The sequence below is a fragment of the Ambystoma mexicanum genome, chromosome 12 (genome assembly GCF_040938575.1).
Source record: "Ambystoma mexicanum isolate Mex_15411 chromosome 12, UKY_AmexF1_1, whole genome shotgun sequence".
NCBI lineage: Eukaryota > Metazoa > Chordata > Amphibia > Caudata > Ambystomatidae > Ambystoma > Ambystoma mexicanum.
The window spans coordinates 61,678,834-61,698,492 of NC_090936.1; the positions used below are offsets into that span (position 1 = coordinate 61,678,834).

The 19,659-nt window shown below is 46.0% G+C and overlaps 1 protein-coding gene across 2 annotated transcripts in view; it reads right to left on the reverse strand.

Annotated features, from left to right (window-relative positions):
* Positions 1–4,975: 4,975 nt before the first annotated feature.
* Positions 4,976–19,659, reverse strand: part of GXYLT1 (glucoside xylosyltransferase 1) — a 169,460-nt gene continuing 154,776 nt past the window's right edge. For both annotated transcript variants that reach the window (XM_069627989.1, XM_069627990.1), the window contains one exon: positions 4,976–7,795. In XM_069627989.1, the coding sequence (XP_069484090.1) occupies positions 7,634–7,795 (162 nt within the window). In that variant the 3' untranslated portion in view covers positions 4,976–7,633. The remainder of the gene's footprint in view (positions 7,796–19,659) is intronic.

Here is a 19,659-nt window from a genome sequence, read left to right on the forward strand (position 1 = left end):
GTACTGGGACTGGTATTGGACTGAAATATTTGGTCTGCTTTTCATATGTTTTTATCTCAGGGAGCAGTTGCCATAGATTCATCAAATCTGTACCGTTGCTCCTCTATTTGGGGGGAAAGGGTGTGGGTGGGGGACACTACTATGCAGGCTTGGCTGTGTACTGTAAGGGTGCAGAAGTAAGGCTCGGACACAATGGTGAAATGTTTTTGGGTATAAAGATTTATTAATGAAAAAGGGGTTGGGAAAAGGCCTCTATATCCCTAAAGCTAAAAGGGGTTTCCCTGCCTCAAAGGAAACTAGTGAAATTGTGAGGATGTCCAAAACTAAAAAGTCTTTCAATGTCGTGCCCCAAAGCCTACTTCTATCCCTAGGACTAATGATCTAAAACACCTGTGCAAGGATGATCTCTTCTCAACTAAAACATGTTTTTTGTGTTTTCAACCAACAGAAACGTTCCCAGTCTCTCAGGTAACAAAAGGTGATGCAAAATAATGTTCCAAAATGCAAAGTTCAAACACTAGGGACGAGCTACTTTCCCCTAGACATCTCATTTTATGCCGATTGTTTGAGGGCTTCTGAGCCCCTTTTATTCCTTTCCAGTAAAGTGTCACTTGGCAACTCACAAGGGATTTTGTCTCGTCTTCACGCTTTGGTATCCTACCAACTAGGCACAGTTTGCTACCAAATGTATGATTCCTTCTGTTAGTTTCAATAGTCTTATCTCTTAAATTACCAGACTCGTAATATCTTACACAGTTTGGTTCAATTTCCCCCAAGCCTGAGTTCCTTCACAGACAGCCTCTCTATCTCTCACAGGGTCCCAGACCCTCTTAGGTTTTGCATCAGTTCAAACTTTGGTTTCTCAATTGGGTGTGGGTCCCAGACTTGCAGTGTTGCATTGTATCCGCTTGGTTCACTCTCTTGCCAAGTATACAACTCCTCCTTATTTGCCTTGCTTTCAATCAGGGTACCCGCTTATTCTCGATAGCTTATTTGGTTGTGGGTCCCAGACTCGCACCGCACTGTAGCATGGTGTCCACCTGGTTCCCTCTCCTGCCAAGCATAACACTCTTTGTGCTTTGCTTCTCTTTCATTCATGGTCCCAGACCCTCTTAATCTCGACTTCATATTTGGGTACAGGTCCCAGACATGCATTGCTGTGTTGTATCCACTGGGTTCACTTTCCTCCCAAGTATACAACTCTGCCTCATTGATCGCAGGGTGCCGGACCCTCTCTTTCAAGCTTCTGTCGGCATCCTGTTGCTTCCCTGCACCTTCACCATGTTCCGGCAAACCCGCTTACGCGTTTCCTTCCTTTTAGCTGGTATTGTCAGTTCCCGGGCAGCTGCGTCTCTTTGCGAGGCCCTGGTAGCGTTTGGGCATCCTGCGGCACCTGTAGCAGTTCTGCAGTCTTCTAACGCTACCCAGCTTCACGTTGTCTCACTCTCGCGCTTTGCCTGGGCCGCTTAGAGGATTCACTCAATAGCAAACCAAGTAGTCCTCTCATGCAGGACCACCTTCAGATTTGCTCTTTCCTATGGTTCCTGCTACCTTTCTGGCTCATGTCGGCTGCTCCCGTGTACAGCTCCCGCTGTTCCTCCTCAGAGAACCACTCTCTCCTCTTTGCATCCCAGCTCAGCCACTTTCAAACTCCCACATGGGATTTTTATCCTGCTTCAGGTCAATCACCGACGTTGAGAAGCTAGACCGCTACTCTGCTTCTCTAACGTAATCCTTGTACTCCCAGTCATCTTCTTCATCACAGTATCAGTTTTAAGAGTGAATGCATGATACTTAGTACTATCTGATCTTTTAGTCTTGTTATGCACGTTAGGTTGGCTGACTTGGCAACAGAACACATTGGTTCTATCTAGAGTGAAGGAAGGAGAATTTAGGGTTGGAAAAGAGGTTGAGGGTACTGAAGCGGGTTCACACCGCATTCTCTGCTGATGGTCGTCCCCAATCCTGTCGAGGGATTCCTTCCCCCATGTGATTATCCCTCAGTGTACCACCCCCAGGGGGGACTATGGTACTGTGGACACATCGCTCTGGCCCCATGGGAAAGGCTTGCCCCTAGGGGAGAAGGGACCACATCCTGTGATTTGTCACAGTACCTATTCCTCCCACTGTTTGTCCTTATGTCATCTCTGGGGAGGTGTTCCAGTGGTTAGCTACAATACAGGTTTATTGATAAGTGTTTGTACCTTTCCCGACTTCCCTTGCTTGCGATGCAGTTCATCGATCTATACTGGGGTGACGATACCATGCAGATCCATTGCTGAGGAATGTCATAATGCTTCCTATGCTTTTCGGATCCCACTGAACTGGTCTATCGCAGATATGCAAGTTATTGTATGGTAGGGTGTATCGATATGAAGCATGATGGAAACAACCCAATTCATGTTTGGAATGCCCTCGTAACTCTCTTATGAGCTTTTTGAGAATAGCCTACAGCCGAGTGGGATGCAGTTTACCTTCCTTTCCTTGTATCTCTGGTCTCTTTGTGGACAGGACTCTTAATATCCTCGAATGCCAACAAGTCCTGCTAAAAGGCTAAAAAATGCCTTCGCATTTAAATAAATTGGAAGGTCGTTGTGGTCTGCTTACAAGAAATGCACTTAACGGCAGAGAGCAAAACACATCAATGTCAATGGGGGTAGAGAGGTGTGCTCTAAATAAAATATAAGTTAGAAAAATTGTGTGGCCATATTGGTACACAAGTCTTTAAAGGGACAGCTGTTAAAAGCGAGATGGGTTAAGTGGGATTTTCAACTGGGCTAAAGGGTGTTGGTAGTCATGAAACTGTATAGACCGACAGCCCAGATGTAAACCTGTGGAACATTATGACGATGTGCCTGTTAACTCTGGGGGGTGATGGGACTAATTGTTTGGGACCTGCCTTTAGACAGGATCTACCCGCAGATTTGTTGATGCTAAAATCAGCCCATTTCTAGCATTACATTTTGGATTGCCCTTGTATGAGAAGTTTCTGGGCATGAGTTCCATGTCTGGCTCATTCTCAGAAGCAATGCTTACTCTCTTCTCTTGCCCGAGTCTGAAAAGCACCATAGTTTCATCAAAAAGGATCATCCCATCAACTTACTGTACATGCAGATTGCAAGAATGACACACAAATGTTGGTTGACTTGATTCCTTCATGCAGTGGCTGATTGACAGAGACAAGACAAGCTGTGCGACGGGCAAGGTTGAATCTACAAACTCAAAACTGGCATCTGATGTATGGTAAGTGGTCTGGTTGGCATACGAGAGCATCATTCTTTTGGCCCCGTAAACAGTGAAGGCCTTTGACAGAGTTAGATGGCCCTTTCTCATAATGTTGTGGCATGGTATGGGTTCCATGTTTAAGTCGGTTGTGAAGGTAATGTACACCTTGCACAAGGATCTGGTGTGGGCCAATGGTACTCTATGTTCTTCAGCCTAGCTCAGGGTACGAGACAACGGTGCATAGTGTTCCCAGTTCTTTTATCGTTGGAACCTATATTGGAAATTATATGGTGTCCTGAGGGTATGTATCTACCACAGGACTAAACAAGCTTTAGCACTGCCAACAGTTTGGATTTTGTGTCGGCATGGGAAAGGCAGTTGCCAGGCACTGCCGTAGTGGTATTAACTGGCCATAGGTAGTAGCAGGTGCAAAATGGTGCGAGTACCTGGGCATCTAATAGCAGTTCCCGGCAAATGTCTAATACTTATACGCAACCCAGAACTGTTGGTTTTGCCGATGCTTTTTCCAACCGGACCTCAGTGGACACGCATAGTGCTTATAAATTGAGTGGCTGAAGGCAGACCTGTTGAAGACATTTTTATTACACCGGTAGCGCATCAATAGCTCCAATTAAGTCATTAACTCTCAGAAGACTGCTTCAAGTGCAACGTTTGATGGTAAGGCTTGAGTAAAGCGAGCTCAAAGAGTTCCCATGAGGCCGTGGTTCGGGGGTGGGGGCAGGAACTTGGTGGGAATGGCCATTTCAGTACTACATGTCCCTTCAATGGCAGTAGGTGCTATACAAATGTCATAACATAACATAACGTAGGGATTAGGATGGCCATTGGAAGTCATTTCTCCCCATCTGTAATAGCCCAAGTAAAAATGGGCCCTGTGAGTATGCCAATGATCTTCTTTTATATGCGAGTGACCCAAAGTCTTCAATATGGCACTTTGCTGGAAGCATTGAAGAGGTTTGGGCTACAAGCCAAACAGACAAATTTAAACCCATGCTCCTCACGTATGTTTGTACAGATCACATGAAAGAGCTTGTATTCTGGTTTGCTAGGGGTGCACCCCGTACTATCGATTTAACACAAAGTCTGATCTGCGATAAGACTGTGGAGGTTTTTAAAGCTTGGTTGCCTCTATGCTATCCTGGTGTGGCAGGTCGGATACCTTGACTATTAGTTAATGCCACTTCTCTATCAATTGAACGTGGTCCCGGGTTGCTTTCCCTGGCACCGCAGAATAGCACAAAATCCAAAGTCAGAGTGAATTTCCCATAATTTAAATTATAGCCACCCTTTGCTGCCAAACACTTCCTAGGATGCTTCAAACCCAAACAGGGAAACCTTCCAGATCCTTACATACATTGGGAAAAGAGTCAAGTAGATCTTCTGCATGTTTTGGAGGCACTCCCTCCAAATGAAGGGTGGGTGGTCACATTTCACCACGTGCTTAGTCTTGGTAAAACATCTATAGATAGGCAGGGCAAACCATCCGGCATCCGTACCGGGAACGACAATCTTACGGACCAGGACGACAGGACTCTGAACTGCAACTCCTATCAACCCTGGTCAGAATAATCCATAGTGAGGGATCACGGGAGTCGTAGTTCAAAACATCTGAGGAGCCACAGGTTGTGGACCCCTCCTCTATAGGTTAGTATTTATCTTTCATTATTAGTAGAGTAAACCTCAAGACCATACTGAAGGTACAGACACACTAAACAAAAGCACTCAGACATTTCTTTGACATCACAATGTTTATATAGAAAAATATTATATCATATACTGTATCTTCAATTAAAACAATAAGATTTAAAATCTCATTCAGCTTCAAATATTTGTGAATCATAATTCACGTTATCACACTTCAATGGTAAACTTAACATTCCATGTTAAACTATAGGTCTACACATTGTCAAGTGCACACAAAATACAAAAATATCTAGAAATAGGTAATTAGTACAACAATATCCAATTCTTCCATCATCTGCATGCATCCCATCAACATTTCTCAAAGTGTTGTTTATGTAAAGCACTTAAGTTGTTGTCCTACAAAGCAAGGGGCTATGCGACAGCGCACTGCCTCTTTTTGCTTTCATGGCACCATGCCATGTCCGTCAGATGATTCTTAAAAACAATGGGTCAGTGCACTGTGTTAAGCAGGCCCTACGTCCATTAGAAAATGGAAAGGTGTCAAATTATGACATCAGAGAAAGGTAGACCGGAACGCTACATGGAAGAGTTTGGTATTACTGATCTGAGATGGACCCTGCAACACATAAAAGCTGAATTGGTGCTTGCATAATAGCCAGGGGCTTCCCCCGTCAAACGGTGCATACTTATATGGTCAAATAATGTAAAACGGTGGTCCAGTTCCACAGGCTTTATGAAGAGAAGAAACAGAAAATAAAACAATGTCCGCAATCAAGCCTACCTAAAACACTTTCCTGTCTATGGTCTGTGAGGCCGCAGCCCAATGGCTGTTTACAGTCTTCCCAAAGTTAGCAATTAGAGTGAATACAATTGGTAAATGTATCTCAACCAAGGTCTCGACAAACATTCTGTCAATATCAAGGCATTCCGATCCTTTACATGAAGGTTGTATAAACATAGTTGGGATTGGTGGGAATTTATTAATGCGCACATTTCTCTACTACCTTCCACCACGGTCATCGATGGCACAATAAATGTCAGAATATTCGGCGAGACGGTGAACGTTGGTGAGTGGTGATGAAAGTAGCAGAGGAGTTCACTGAAAGTGACAGATAGTTCTGCAAGTTTGAGCGGCTTTTGGATCTCATAAACTTCACCCAATCTCCTAGGCAACAGCCAGCAAACCTTTGGTTCAGCTGCAACACATACTGTTTATGGAGAATGTTACTCGCAATATTTGGGTGCTTAATTGAGTAACACTTTGGCAACATGAGGCTTGGCCATAGCTAGCTCATACTCAACTTTGAACTCATAATCAGTCAGGCAACAAAATGTGTGCTTAATATTTTCACTGATGCTACATAAAATGTAGGGTGCAGATTCACAAAGTGACCAGCAGTAACTAATTTCTGAAAATATATTTTAATTTCACAAAGAACCTACTGGTAGGAACTCTAACGTACTCCTGTCATACTTCTCTTCCCAAGAGTAAGTCAGTTATTACTGGTAAATTCTATGCCATACAAATAGTGTCACTGATGGAATAGGACGAGCATACGTCATAGTCACTAGTGATCGCTTTCTGTACACCCTGGATTCAAAGACTTTGTTTTCCAAACTGGTTGTTTAGTGATAAAAAATCTCCTTAACTTTGATAAAAGGGGTGTCATTACATTTTGTTATATTATAATGTAATGCCTTTAGGAGTTTCAAAATCATTAAGGACCTCTTTATTTTTTCACAGATGCAGTAGAAAATGTCGTAATTGAAATACTGCAAATGTTACTATTTTCTGAATATCTCTTATAAGTAAAAGTTCAATTTTACAATAATTCAATTATGACACTTCCGCAATTCAAATGTCACGAGCTGCACTGAAGCTGAATTTCACTAAATAAATGTTTCAAAGGTACGTAAATGTCGGTCTTAATCTTATTTTCCTCATTCCAGTATTCCCAGTATATTTATCTTAAAACATTGTCTCCAAACAAATGCATCCCTAAATCAACAGACATAATGAAACTCTAATACAATACACACAGATATATATTACTAAAACTAACAACATTTTTGTTGTACATAATTTCAATGAATATAAAACGTTTGCATTTTAACGCAAACTCTGTTTGTTAAACCAAAGGAAAATGCTTTACCAATTGAACTGCCATTCCAGTGTTTTTTTAAAAAACATCTGCAGTTCCTTTAAGACGTACATAAAATGTCTGAGATACAATGATTGTCAAAATCACATGCTGCAAAGGACAAAATAAAAAAATAAAAGGCACAAATGGATTGTCAATTAATACATCACAACAAATATAATACATTCCATTATTGTAAACATCGCTCATCTCACATTTTTAAAGTGAGGTTAGTGCTGAGTCAAATTATTGCTGCATTCACAGTTGAGTAGAGTTTTTGAGTTTGAGGTGTAAGTCCATTGTTCTTGAACTACCAGTTCCTTCTGTCAATCGTTTTGAACATGAGCACCAGTAGTTTCAAACTGGAATATGAGTCTGTCTTTCTTTATATTCTCTTTGGAAAATTGGTCTGTTTTTTCCAATACGAGAATCGTCACTTCATTTGGTTATGCGGTAAATTAACCAAACATTTCCTTATCACAGCACAAGTAATAGATTCTTAAAAATGATCTGCGTGTGCTTGTATATCTTTCTCAAATCGAATCAGTGTTTTTGATCCGTTTTGCACAATCTCCAGATTCTCTCCTTTTTGGCTATAGGAATCACCTTCTTTTTGATGGCTTGCTGTAAATGTCTTCAATACTTTTTGTGAGCTGTTTTAGAAATACGTTTGGTATCCGGCCGCAGTAGGTATGCACTGTTCTTTGTAATTCCAGTTTTAAAGGATGCAACAACGAATGTACAAGGTCACTTCCAAATGAGAACTGTTAAAAAAAAAGGAGAGAGTGAGATGACATTACTACTACAAATTTACTCAAATAAGATTGTGTTATGCCTCCCAATGTCCCTGCTGCACACAATGATAGAGAGGAAACAGAAAAAGCTACACATGGCAGTTGGAAGTTAACTTAACTTAAAATTCACTAATGTCATCTTACTTCAAAGTTTGAAATGATGAAAGATTGCCCCCTTGTACAGTTTAATAAAGAATGAGTGTAACATGTTTTCTTTGTAAAATTCAGATCATCACAAAAGCATGCACAAGAGTAACAATAACGCCAAAAGCTTTTGCATATTGAAAATGGTGTCTGGGTTGACATGCAGATGCATCAGAAGAGGACAACCAACTAGACGAGGAATGGGGGAACTCAAGGGAGGAAAAAGGAGTGGTTCCCCTGGCTGCTCAGTTGGTGTCAGCATGATCTGAGGCTGTATGGGGCAGGCCCTGGAGCCTGAGGGAGCGTTGGCATAGCTGAAGGTTTAGTTGCTGTGGTTGTGACCGGAGTTGGCCGAATTATTGCAGATGTGGGAGGCTGAGGCATTATCTCCCTAATAATTCCTTTAAAAAATACTCTGTCGGAGACCACCAGGGGGCGCAGACATGATGATCGCCTAAACCACCGTCTCCCTCTCTGTGCACGAACCGGGCATCAAAAACAGCAGAAAGGATAACAAATCAGGCCAAATAATGCAACAGGCAGCACCTTAAACCGTTGCAGGAACATCGAGAGAAATTTAGTTTAAAACCACTGAGGATTCAATACCGAAAACCCCGCAGAAAGTCCGCTCCCCCCAACCGAGTGTACATGGGAAGAAAGATGGCGGCCAAATCCAGTGCTCAGGCCTGAAGTGAAGGGAGCGAGGCACTGGTTAGCACAGCCCAGGCAGCCAGCGGAATATCAGGGGTATCGCCGCTTAGAGGTGCCTTGCGACATGACCGATCACAGCTAGACCCACAAAGGCACGGCGCAGGCGGGGAACTGGCTGCGACACCCCGCCCGTCCCACCATCAACAGGGACCCAGTCTGGCAGAGGACGAGCGCGCCACACGAACCCCGCAAAAGAGGTAAGCGGGAAAAGTCGGCAAAGCGAACCTGATCACCCCCCAGAGCCTTCCGGCGGGGGGGGGGGAGAGGAGGGGGATACAGGAAACATTAAAGAGACGGGATCGGTCCCGCTCAGGAGTGAGCAGAAGCGAGTGCAAGTGCCCCCTCTGCCCCCCCCTCTGGTATTGTTACGCTCACCTGGTATTCGCGGGGACGTCACTCAGCCTGTTCTAACCTCTTACGACCTCAAACCCTTCCTAGGAGTCTACTCAACTGGAAACTGGGCCTGAAACACAGGATTGGTAGAGTTTAACTCCCTATTGTCTCTGTGTGCTTGAAACCCTTCTTCCCCGGGGTCCAACCCTTCCCTTTGATCCACAGCTCACCTTGTTTTCTTGGAAAGTGTGCTCTCCGTCCTGCTTTAAGCGCAGGGGCGCGTTGATTGATGCAGGCTCATTGCTGCCTAGTTACTTCACTGGCAAGAGTCCGACAGGTAAGTATAATGAGTCTTTCGAACAGTTCTCCAACCTCGTTCCTTTCCTTCCTTAGATGATGGCTGGCGTCCGGGGATGGCGACGTGCTGATGAGATGAGTAGCGCTGAAGGTGAGCGAGAGCGCGATGCAACCCTTTTGTATTTGTATTGAACTGAGTTCTTTTTTTGTGTCTTTTAGGTGCCGCGACATTTTCAGCGTGGATGCCGGTTATGAAGAAGAAATGCGGTGAGTAAGCACGGTATGCGGTGCCTCTAGATGTTTCCACGCTAACCTGGAGTGTCTTTTCCCTCTTGCAGATGGATGAGAAGTTCCGGAGACACAGTTCCCCCAGAGCGGCTGGGTTCAGGTAAGCGTTTGAAGCTCGTACAGTCTTTAAAAATAAGCGAAGATTTGATGAATGCTTACTAATGCCTTTTTTCTGTTCTTTTCCCTTTTCCTTAGGAAGCGGCGTGCCGGGATGGGAAAGACACCGCCGAAGATGCCCGCAGAACAGAAAGAGCGATGAATGATGGGCAGAAGCGCCGCAAGGTAAGGCTGTTCCTAACAGTGTTCTTGTTCTTGCAGGAGCTGAGCGCAGAAGAAAGATGCAGGCCTACTGGAGACCGACCCGAACACGGTGAGTGTCACGTTGCAGGTGCAGGAAACACAAAGCATGTTTCTCAGCCTGGGCGTGGCTTAAATAGTCTCTGGGTATCCCAGGTGTCTCTGAGCTGAACCACACCCAAAAGACTAGACTGCACATGCAGTTCTGGGAACCGAAATATGTGAGGGCATCCATCTTGTCCCCATCAATGCACTACAAGTCCAATCCCCAATGTTATCCTATGGGAGTGAGTGAGTCTGGTGCCACAAGCGCCAAGTCTGACTCCAAGTGGGTCTTTGGAGGGATGGAGAGGCCCTTGAGGGCCATGTAGGTGATCGTGGCCTGGCTCCAGCCTGACATCTTGGAGGGCTGGGGACATGAGGGGCAGGAATCATGACAGGTATCCATCTGGTGCCGCAACGCACCGGGGGCGTGGGAGGCCCCCACCACCCTTGTTAAAGCATAACGGCACGAACGCCGACAGCTGGGGGACTCCCCCGGTGTTAATCATACACGGCACACTACAGGCAGCGCCTCCAGGACCCGAGCGGACCAACAGGGAGCCCACAAATGCGGCAACTAATAGGCTAACAAAACAAATTACAGCCAAGAGTGCAGACACATGCACAGCAACCAAGTACAGTGAAAGGCACACTTGAGCATTGAACAAACCCCAAAGCGCTTACTCCAGCCACAAAGGCAGTACTCCAGAGGAGGAGCAGGAACCTCAAGGAACCTGTAATCGCTTATTTACCTCACCAGCAACCAATTCAAGTCCCCCCAGCATAAGTAAGCCTATGAAACCATCAGGGGGGGGAGAGGGGTCCTCCGACCCCTCGTCTAGCCACGCAGGTTACACTCGACCAAGTAGCGGAACGCCGCCCTCTGCACCAGTACAAGAGCCCAGCATGTGGTTGGTACAAACAGCTTAGAACATCCTCTTTCCAGCAGCAAGAATCTCGCAGGAACTTCAACCTAACAGAGGCATTTGAATCAAAGCAAAGCCACACACCCGATTCCAGTCAGCCACAAAGAGAGGAATAATCCCCTCCGTCTGAAGAAGATTAAGAATACCGCACACTAGGTGGGGGTGAATTGGTAACACAGCAAAAGGGGAAGGCTGGACCCATGCAGCCTAGCAACACTGCGTACGTTTTCTCGAACGGGCAAAGTCATGGAGTCGGATGTGGTTCACAGCTCCTCAGACATCCCAGGGAATGATCCTGACAGCACCACAAAATCTGATATACGGCTCCTATTGGGAGAAATTAGATCAATTAAATCCAGCCTACCAGAAACAGTCACTGACTTGCAGACGAAGATGGCTAAAGTGGAAGACTGCATTGGAAGCAGTCGAGAACAACTAACAATCTGGCGACATAGCAACAATGCAATATGAAGCCAGGCTTCTTGACTTAGAACAAAAGATAAGAGACAAGATCGACAATGTGGAAAACCGGGAGTGCCGCTTTAATATTCGAATCACAGGCCTGGAAGAGGTGAAGGGAGAAACCCCGTCGGGTCTTGAAAGCAAGGTCAAAGCCCTAATCCTTTCCCTGAACGACAAAGCAAACCCTCCCAGCCTAGAATTCAATAGGTTGCACAGGGCTGGTGGAGCACCAGGAGGACCCCGATTAGTCCTCATAAAGTGTCACTACTTTGCGCAGAGACAGGATAATTTACAGAGGGCAAGGAAAAAAGACACAATAGTCTTCAAGGGCACGATTGTCAAACTTACCAGGACCTCTCGGCTATGACTCTGGAGAAACGGAGAGGATGTCGACCTCTCACAGCATGGTTGCAAGACAAGGGGGTTTGTTACCGTTGGAGGCATCCTTTTTCCCTGTCGTTTGAGTTGGGCAGGGAAGAGTACAGGCTAACCTAAGTGAGAGAAGCAGAGCAAGCCTACCGTCACCTTCAGGGGCCAGCTGCCGGCTCAGACTCTGACTCTCGGAGAGGGCCCACAGGCCCTCAACAGAATTCATCACCGAAAACCCCAAGAAGAGGTCGGGCACAGCAGAAGTGGAAATACAAACAATTAAATACCCCCTGAGGAACGTGCACGGAGCTCTTGTTTAATTGTTACTTCCTAGCACGAATCCTCTGGGGCTGGCCAAATATACCCTACACACACTACATAAATGGTTGTATGTTTAAGCAAACCAAAGGTTGAACTCAGTTAAATGCTGTCACTAAACACGGTGCATTAAGAATGTACGCTACTTCTCTATAAAATCTTGGTCCGCCGGGGCCATTGCCCAGAGAGGGGTCCCACTAGTGTGGCCCTTTGATGTTTAGGGCGTCTCATTTGTTACGGGAGAGAATGGGTACATCAGCATCTCAAGGGAACTGGGGAGCGGGGGGGATGGCAGAAACACTCATCCAAATGGGACAATAGGTCGAATCCATAGCACTAAACCACATATTCACACAGCACTGTTAAGGCAGGCTTACAATTCTTTCGCTGGGATGCATCACCCTTCCCTGCGAAATTCATGGGGTAATGAGGCTCCACTAGCGAAAGTTACATGGGGGTATGCCCAGCTCTGAAGGAATAGTCTTCGGATCCCTAAATGTGAAGGCCTCAATTCACCACAAAATGGTCTATGTTGGCACGACAATTCACACGGTCCAAATTAGACGTATTGTTTGTACAACAAACAAAATACACCCAAGGCGAAGAACGTAAGGTCATAGGTAAATGGTTGGAGAGGCACTGTGGGCGGGTGGGGATTCTGTACAGAAAATCTATAGGGCTCCAGATAACTCACACACATAGGGACCCACAAGGTAGATATATTGCACTCAAGGGACAAGTTAGGACACGCACTATCACTCTCTGTTCTGTCTATGCCCCCCAACCAAGGACAGTCAATGTTTGTCGAACCACTATTTGCCTTCTTGGACAGCTGGAGAGAGGGAACGTTGGTCTGCAGGGGGGATTGTAACGTTGCGGCGGAGCGGCAACTCGATTGTACCCTATGAGACAAAACATTCATCCACCCAGCACCCTTCAGGGGAATAGATTCTTGAGCCAATTGAGGGAACACCATTTAATCGATATGTGGCGCACAGCTCATCCAGACGAAAGGGCCTATCCATTTTTCTCCCCTCCCCACCCCCCACCAAACCTACTCAAGAAGAGATTATCTACTAATAGAAGCAGAAAACAAATACGACATGCTGCGATCCTCGATAGAGGTGGTAGCCTGGACCGGCCATGGCCTATCCAAATTAGAACTCAACCTGGGTCCCCTACCCAGGCCGAGCCGAAGATGGGTTTGTAATGACTTCTTGTACAGAGACCCCGTGTTCAGGGAGACGCTCGCAGATGCCATTACGAATTACTTGGAGACAAATTACGTTGATGGGATGTCACTAAACACAGTCTGGGAAGCAGGGAAAGCCACGTAGCGGAAGGGGCGTGAAAAAAAAGGCTTAGGTAACTCAGAGAAGAGAAACTAAGAGTAGATATTTCCCGTTTAGAGCAGAACCATAGGAACCACCCTACCCAGGGAGAAGACATGATGAGCCAAATTAAGGGATTGAGAGATGAGTTAAGGGATATATGGATAGGCAAAGCGCTAACCCAACTCAAGTTCCTTAAGCAAAAATTCTTTGGGAAAGGAAGCCCACACGATGCTTGCCTACCGGCTACGAAAGCCAAGAGCTAACAGGGCAGTGTACAAAATCAACAATGAATCCGGCTCCCCTCTCACCTGCCCGCGGGAAATAGTCAATCACTTTTCAAGGTTCTACTCAGAGCTATACAAGGCAGAAGGGGACGACGCCCCCGCAGCACTCGAGGATTATTTGGCCGCCCTCCCCATCCGCTGATTGCTAGAGAACATTTTGATATGTTGAATGCCCTAATCACTACTTTAGAAGTACAAAGTGCCATATCCAATCTAAAAGCGGGCTCTGCACCAGGGCAGGATGGTTACACCCCGCCTTCTATAAATCTAACAGCAGCGCCCTAACACCATTTCTAACCAAACTTTTTAATTCCATATTAGCATCGGGGCAGGCCCCCAAATCATTCACCAAATCCATAATCATTGTACTCCCCAAAGAGAGCAAAGATCTCTTGGAATGTGCATCCTATCGCCCAATATCCCTGATAAACGTGGATGCTAAAATCTACTCTAGTATACTAGCCGCCCGCCTTGCATTAGTCCTCCCCCGGACAACATAAAAAAAAACTTAGCTCTAATGGCCATACTTTGGGAGGCTGGGGACAGCCCCATCCTGCTATCAGTGGACACCGAGATGGTCGCTCGATCGGGTAGAATGGCCTTTCCTGCGTGCAGAACTACAGTGGGCGGGATTGGGGGCAGTCTGGATTCAGGGAGCCAGAGCACTATACCAAACAGCCCAAGCTAGAGTCTGTCAACGGCACCTCATCAGATCCTTTTCATCTCACATGACCCCTTTGCGCAAGTCATCCGATCCAATCCCCAGATTCACGGCATCCCCCGGGAGGCAAAGAGTATAAATTAGCTATGTTTGCCAATGACATTTTACTTTATCTCACCCAACCAATAGCGTCCATTCCCGCCCTCTTCCAAGAGATCGAGCGGTACGGAGCCCTAACGGGCTTCTGAGCCAACCTTCAAAAAACCATTGCGTTCCCACTAAAAACGAATGTGGAACTATTAAAGCAGGTAAAAGCAATTGGGGCTTCCAGTTACGACCCCACTCCGTAAGGTACCTGGGAGTCAACATCACGGTCTCTCGCTCAGACCTCTTTGAGGCTAATTATGTCCCCCTATGTGAAGCCATCCAGGAAGACATTGGCAGATGGTCCAAACTGCCCTTATCTTGGGCAGCACGCTTCACATCCATAAAAATGAACGTCCTACCACGGTTACTGTTTTTGTTTCAATCCCTTCCGGTGATTATCCCCAAACCATTCCTAGCGGAAGTGAAACGCTTTTTACTGAACTATCTGTGGGCCGGAAAAAAACTAGAATTCCTTACTCCACTTTGATTAGACCCAAAGAATTGGGGGGCATGGGTTACCCAGGCTTAGAAGAATACTATAGGGCCTCCCAGCCTCAAGTCACCCACCGACTTCCCTTAAATGTAAATTAACCTGTAATATAACCAGTGCAATGTAAATTAAGTACAATGAGTGGCGCAATACGGAGTTCTGACTGTTTCAATGTAATTGATCTATTAAATCTCGATGGGGGAGGGGGAGAGAGAGGAACAATTATGACAAGTTATGCCTTGTTTCATTTTTTGATACTCACTTTGCAGTTATTGTATTGACACGCCCTTGACTATTACTATGAAGCCAAAATGGGGTATGTCAAATTTGTTCAAAAAAATCAATAAAGACTTATTAAAAAAAAAATACTCTGTCATGGCTCGTAACTTCATGAGATTTTGAAACCTGTCAAATTATTTGTCTTCAGTTGTCTTGAGGCCGGGTGGCTGGCATCTGGCGTCAGGGTTCATGTGGTGGTTGGTGGCGCTGGAAGAAGTGGATTCCAAGACAACGTAAATGCATGCCTGTGCTGGGGTGTCCATTCCGTAGGGGTCCATGGAGGTGGTGCAGATGCTAAAGTCTGGTAAAAAGTGTGCCAGTTGTTGGGCTGCTAGCTCGAACGCAACAGAAATGATCCTTGTGGTACTGTCAGCGGCATAGGAACCCGAGATTCATTGTGCCGATCTCTGGACATCGATATGGTAGCCAGCTCCCCTGGTGAAGAACTGGCTGGAGATCCCGGGTCAACATGGCGATCTGGACCAGCTAGTTATGTCAATTTGGCAACCCTGCGTGCATGCTCCCTTGACATACTGGTGCGCTACTTGGGTGCCCTTTTGTTCTGGTCAGCCATTTTGCGAGTACCAAGGCCTGTAGATTTAGGGGCGCGCAGGTGTTTGCCTATGCGATAAATCTAGCAACATTGTCACTGATTCCCTGGAATGAAGCTTCTCTTAGGTAGCCAGGGAAAGGAAGAGGCTACCTGACTCTGACCCTGCAGGGTGGCTATCTGCGAGAGGACCACGTAGGGGAGGACAAACTCCAGGAAGACCGAACTAAATCCAAATAATCCTTCAGCTGTAATTCTTAATAACACCCATGTGCATTTGCAACATTCCTGTATGGCTTATTGTGATGTAGATAGAGAATTCCTGGGTTTTCATGGCCAAGAACATTATTTACCTCCGCCGTCTTGTATAGTACTGAGATGAAGAAGAGGGATAAAGCAATGAGGATGACCAGAAGCAGTCGGCCAATGTGGCATTCTAGTCGGTGTCAGTTTTAAAAGTTCCGGTATTGGTTAGCATTTTTCCACAGCTGAACAGAACACGAGAGAGAGAGAGAGAGAGAGAGAGCGAGAGAGCGAGAGAGAGAGAGGGAGAGGGAGACTGCTGCTGAATCCAACTTGTTCTGATTGAAAAACACAGCACAGAGGCTGACAAGAACGGCGTGCAGAGAAACCGAGCCGAGAGAAGTTAGCTGCATTATTGCCACAGACAGCTGAAGCCGCCAAAAGCAGGGGAAGGCAAAGCAGGAACTAATTGGTTAACGGAACGCACTCCCAGTCCGCGGGCAGACAGCAAAGAAGCAAGGAATGCAGAAGCTGCCATTGAAGACCCGTAAGCCCAGTAAGCGCAAATGGAACACTGTGGCGAAGAAAGGGTCAGTGACCCAGTACCTGAAAAGCATTCCTGGATGCCAGAGAGAGTGAATGGAGAACGGAAAAGCCCTGGCAGGATAGTGAACCAACCAACAGTGAGCCTGGGACTCACACCCATGAGGGTTCTAAAAAGCCCTGGCAGGAAAGTAAACCAGGCAGTGTGCGAGTCTGGGACCCGCACCAAAGTGCGATACCCTGGCAGGAGAGTAAACCAGGGGTACGAAGAGAAGTACGAAAACTCAGGGGTAAAAACCCCATTTTGAAATTGTGAAACAGTGGCCAACAATACAAAAAGGGAAGAACCATACATCTTTGAAAGATAATTGAGACCCAGAGAACAAGAGAACTAATAAAGCTGCACGTCCCCTAGTAGGAGTACACCAGAAGTAGGAAAAGGATTGTGAAAGCTTAGGTGTCAAAATCCCTCCTTGAAATTGTGCAAAAGTGACAATTAATAGAAAAGTGAAGAACCCAACCCCTTTAAGGATAACTGAGATCCAGAGAGTCAGAGATTGAAACATTCAAAAGAACTGTGTGCTTAAGGGAGACTCAAGGGAGGAGTTGTCGCCTTGAAACTGTGAAGTAAAACATGAAACGCAGGAGAAATGTCGTCCCCTGTGAAGCAGTGGAGCATTATTCACTCTTTCCGGAAGCACTGGATAGACAGTGGAAGGCCAGAAGAAACATAGTTTTGGAACTTTCCAAGAAAGCTATACCTGCATAGCTTATAGAAATCCCAGAGTTGCACATTCTATTATATTGAGTTTAGCGTGTAAGGGTCAGTTAAGGGTTTTAGGACAAAGGACGCCTTTTGGGTTAGTATCCTGACACAGACGGTCCTTAGGTTTGTTGAAGCAGAGAAACCCCTCTTAGGATTAGGGATAGATAGGATTTCTCCAAACCCCTTTTTCTATTATGATAAATATAAGTCTGTAACCAACACTGAACATGCCACTGTGTCCGAGCTTTACTTTTGATCCCTTACACCTACCAACGTGGAGCCCCTGGATTTTTGTTTAGGGACACAAAGGCTTTTACTTACCAAAGTGGCACCCCTTGATTTAGGTCTCAAGAGACCCTGGTGAGGTATCCCAGTAGTAGGGGGACTAGGAGTCTCAAGCGTAGGCTCGGGAGTGATTGGATTACTATCTGCAAGGAGATTGCCAGTTACACTTGCCCCCTAGGAACTTAATGCGGTAATACGTTCCACAGAACCCTCAGCCCTGGAGCCGGTGTCAGCCGTTATGGCCTATGGGCCATCCCCGGTGGGTTTTGGAGAATCCAACAACCCCTCACGTGTGTGGCGGTCAAAGGAAGGAGTCACCATGTCAAGGTGTCTGAGAAAATAACATTCTTAGCTCAGCAGCACGCAAAGCTCTTTGACGTTGATCCTTGACAAACTCCTTGACTAACCATGAAGGGAAAGCACCGAAGAACTCCCTCCAACGACTAGTTGTTGATGAAGCGCATGGGAGCCAAGGGCTGAGCACGACAGCCATGCTTCCAGGTGTGGTCGAGGCTCAGACACCTCGAAATGTGACTGTGTGTGTCAGAGGCGGCATGCTCCTCACGCAGCAGGCAATTCCTGTTGTCACCAGCATACAAGCAAGGTACGCTGGAGGTGCAACAGCGCAAGTAAATTAAAAGAAAAACCTCTTATTAGGGAAAGCTGGAGCGACTGAAAAGAACATTTTGGTTTGCAGCAGTGTGTAGAGCGTCCAGCCCCATCAAGTGGTACAAAGGACTGGGTGGCAAGGCGGTGGAATGAGACCGCATGGACAAGCTCACCGAGGCGTGCCCTGGCATGCAACACATTTAAAGGAGAAGCAATCTTTTTGCAGTGCAAAAGGCTCTGGTCCCATCCTCGTGGGATGGACTCCCACCAGTATTAGGAGGCAAGGAATAAACAGCTCAGCAAAAGAAAAAAGGTGAGCTAGTGCACGAGGTATCTAGCCCATCTAGCAATAAAAGGTTGGCTGCACCTCACCAACCTCTGAAGTTGTCCCATGTCACTTGCGAAAAGCACTTATAATGGTATCAGCCTAAAGCATAGATACAACGCAATGCCCATTCTTCAAACTTTGTGGCTGGCTGGTTGAGGGAACCCTCATTGCTGATCTTAGGACACACAGGTTCTGATGTTTGCTGGCTTGTAGCCTGAACGCTTCCTTTCCTGCACCTCAGTCCCGTGAGGTGACCTTCATGTGCATAATGTGCTGTACAAAGTGTGTCTTAGCGTAATGGCAACAATCAAATCATAGTAACATAACACGACAGAAGAGTGCAAGTCTGTCACTGCCTACAAAAGGACAGACCTTTAGGCCCATCTCTCCGTACCTACCCCGCTTGGTCGCACATCCGACTCTGTCCTTCAAGAAGTCTAATGAATACATCCTGCATAGGGAGCTCAGACTTTTCACATTTTAACAGTTTACATATTACTATGCTTGGAAGGCCAACATCCAAGTAACCCACCACCCTTTCTCACAGTCAACTAAAATAAAGTCTAGCATGACCTTTTTTGATACCAAGGTGCTAGGTCTCTATAATTTTACTTTACCAGTTTGACCACACCTTTTCCTTACGCCAATAATAGACACAGTTTACACAGTCGATAGTTTATTTTTCTACAGCACTCTTGCCTCAGGCTTGGCAGTAACAAAATTAACATTCTGAAGTTAGACAAGCGGTACAATGTATATCGAGACTCCCAGGCAAATAAGCCACCAATCTGCATGGATTGCGTGAGCACACTCTCAAGCCCATCATGCATCCAACATTGTGTAGTAACTTACAATTCTCCAAAGCTGCCATGGAAACATGACCTAATGATCCCAACACTTAAGGACATATTTGCCTCCTCCTTTTTATAGAGGTACGGGCCACCTAAGAGGAGTGACACACCTATTCTACTGCACACTATTCTTCCCACGCTGCATCTCTTGCTCCCTCTGTTCGCAGCATCTATTTCCCACTTTTCCATCCTCCAATCGTCCTCTCGCTCATTTTATTTTTTCAGGCAGACTGTCTGGATACCCCTTGCAGGGGCACATTATGCCACTCCACAACAA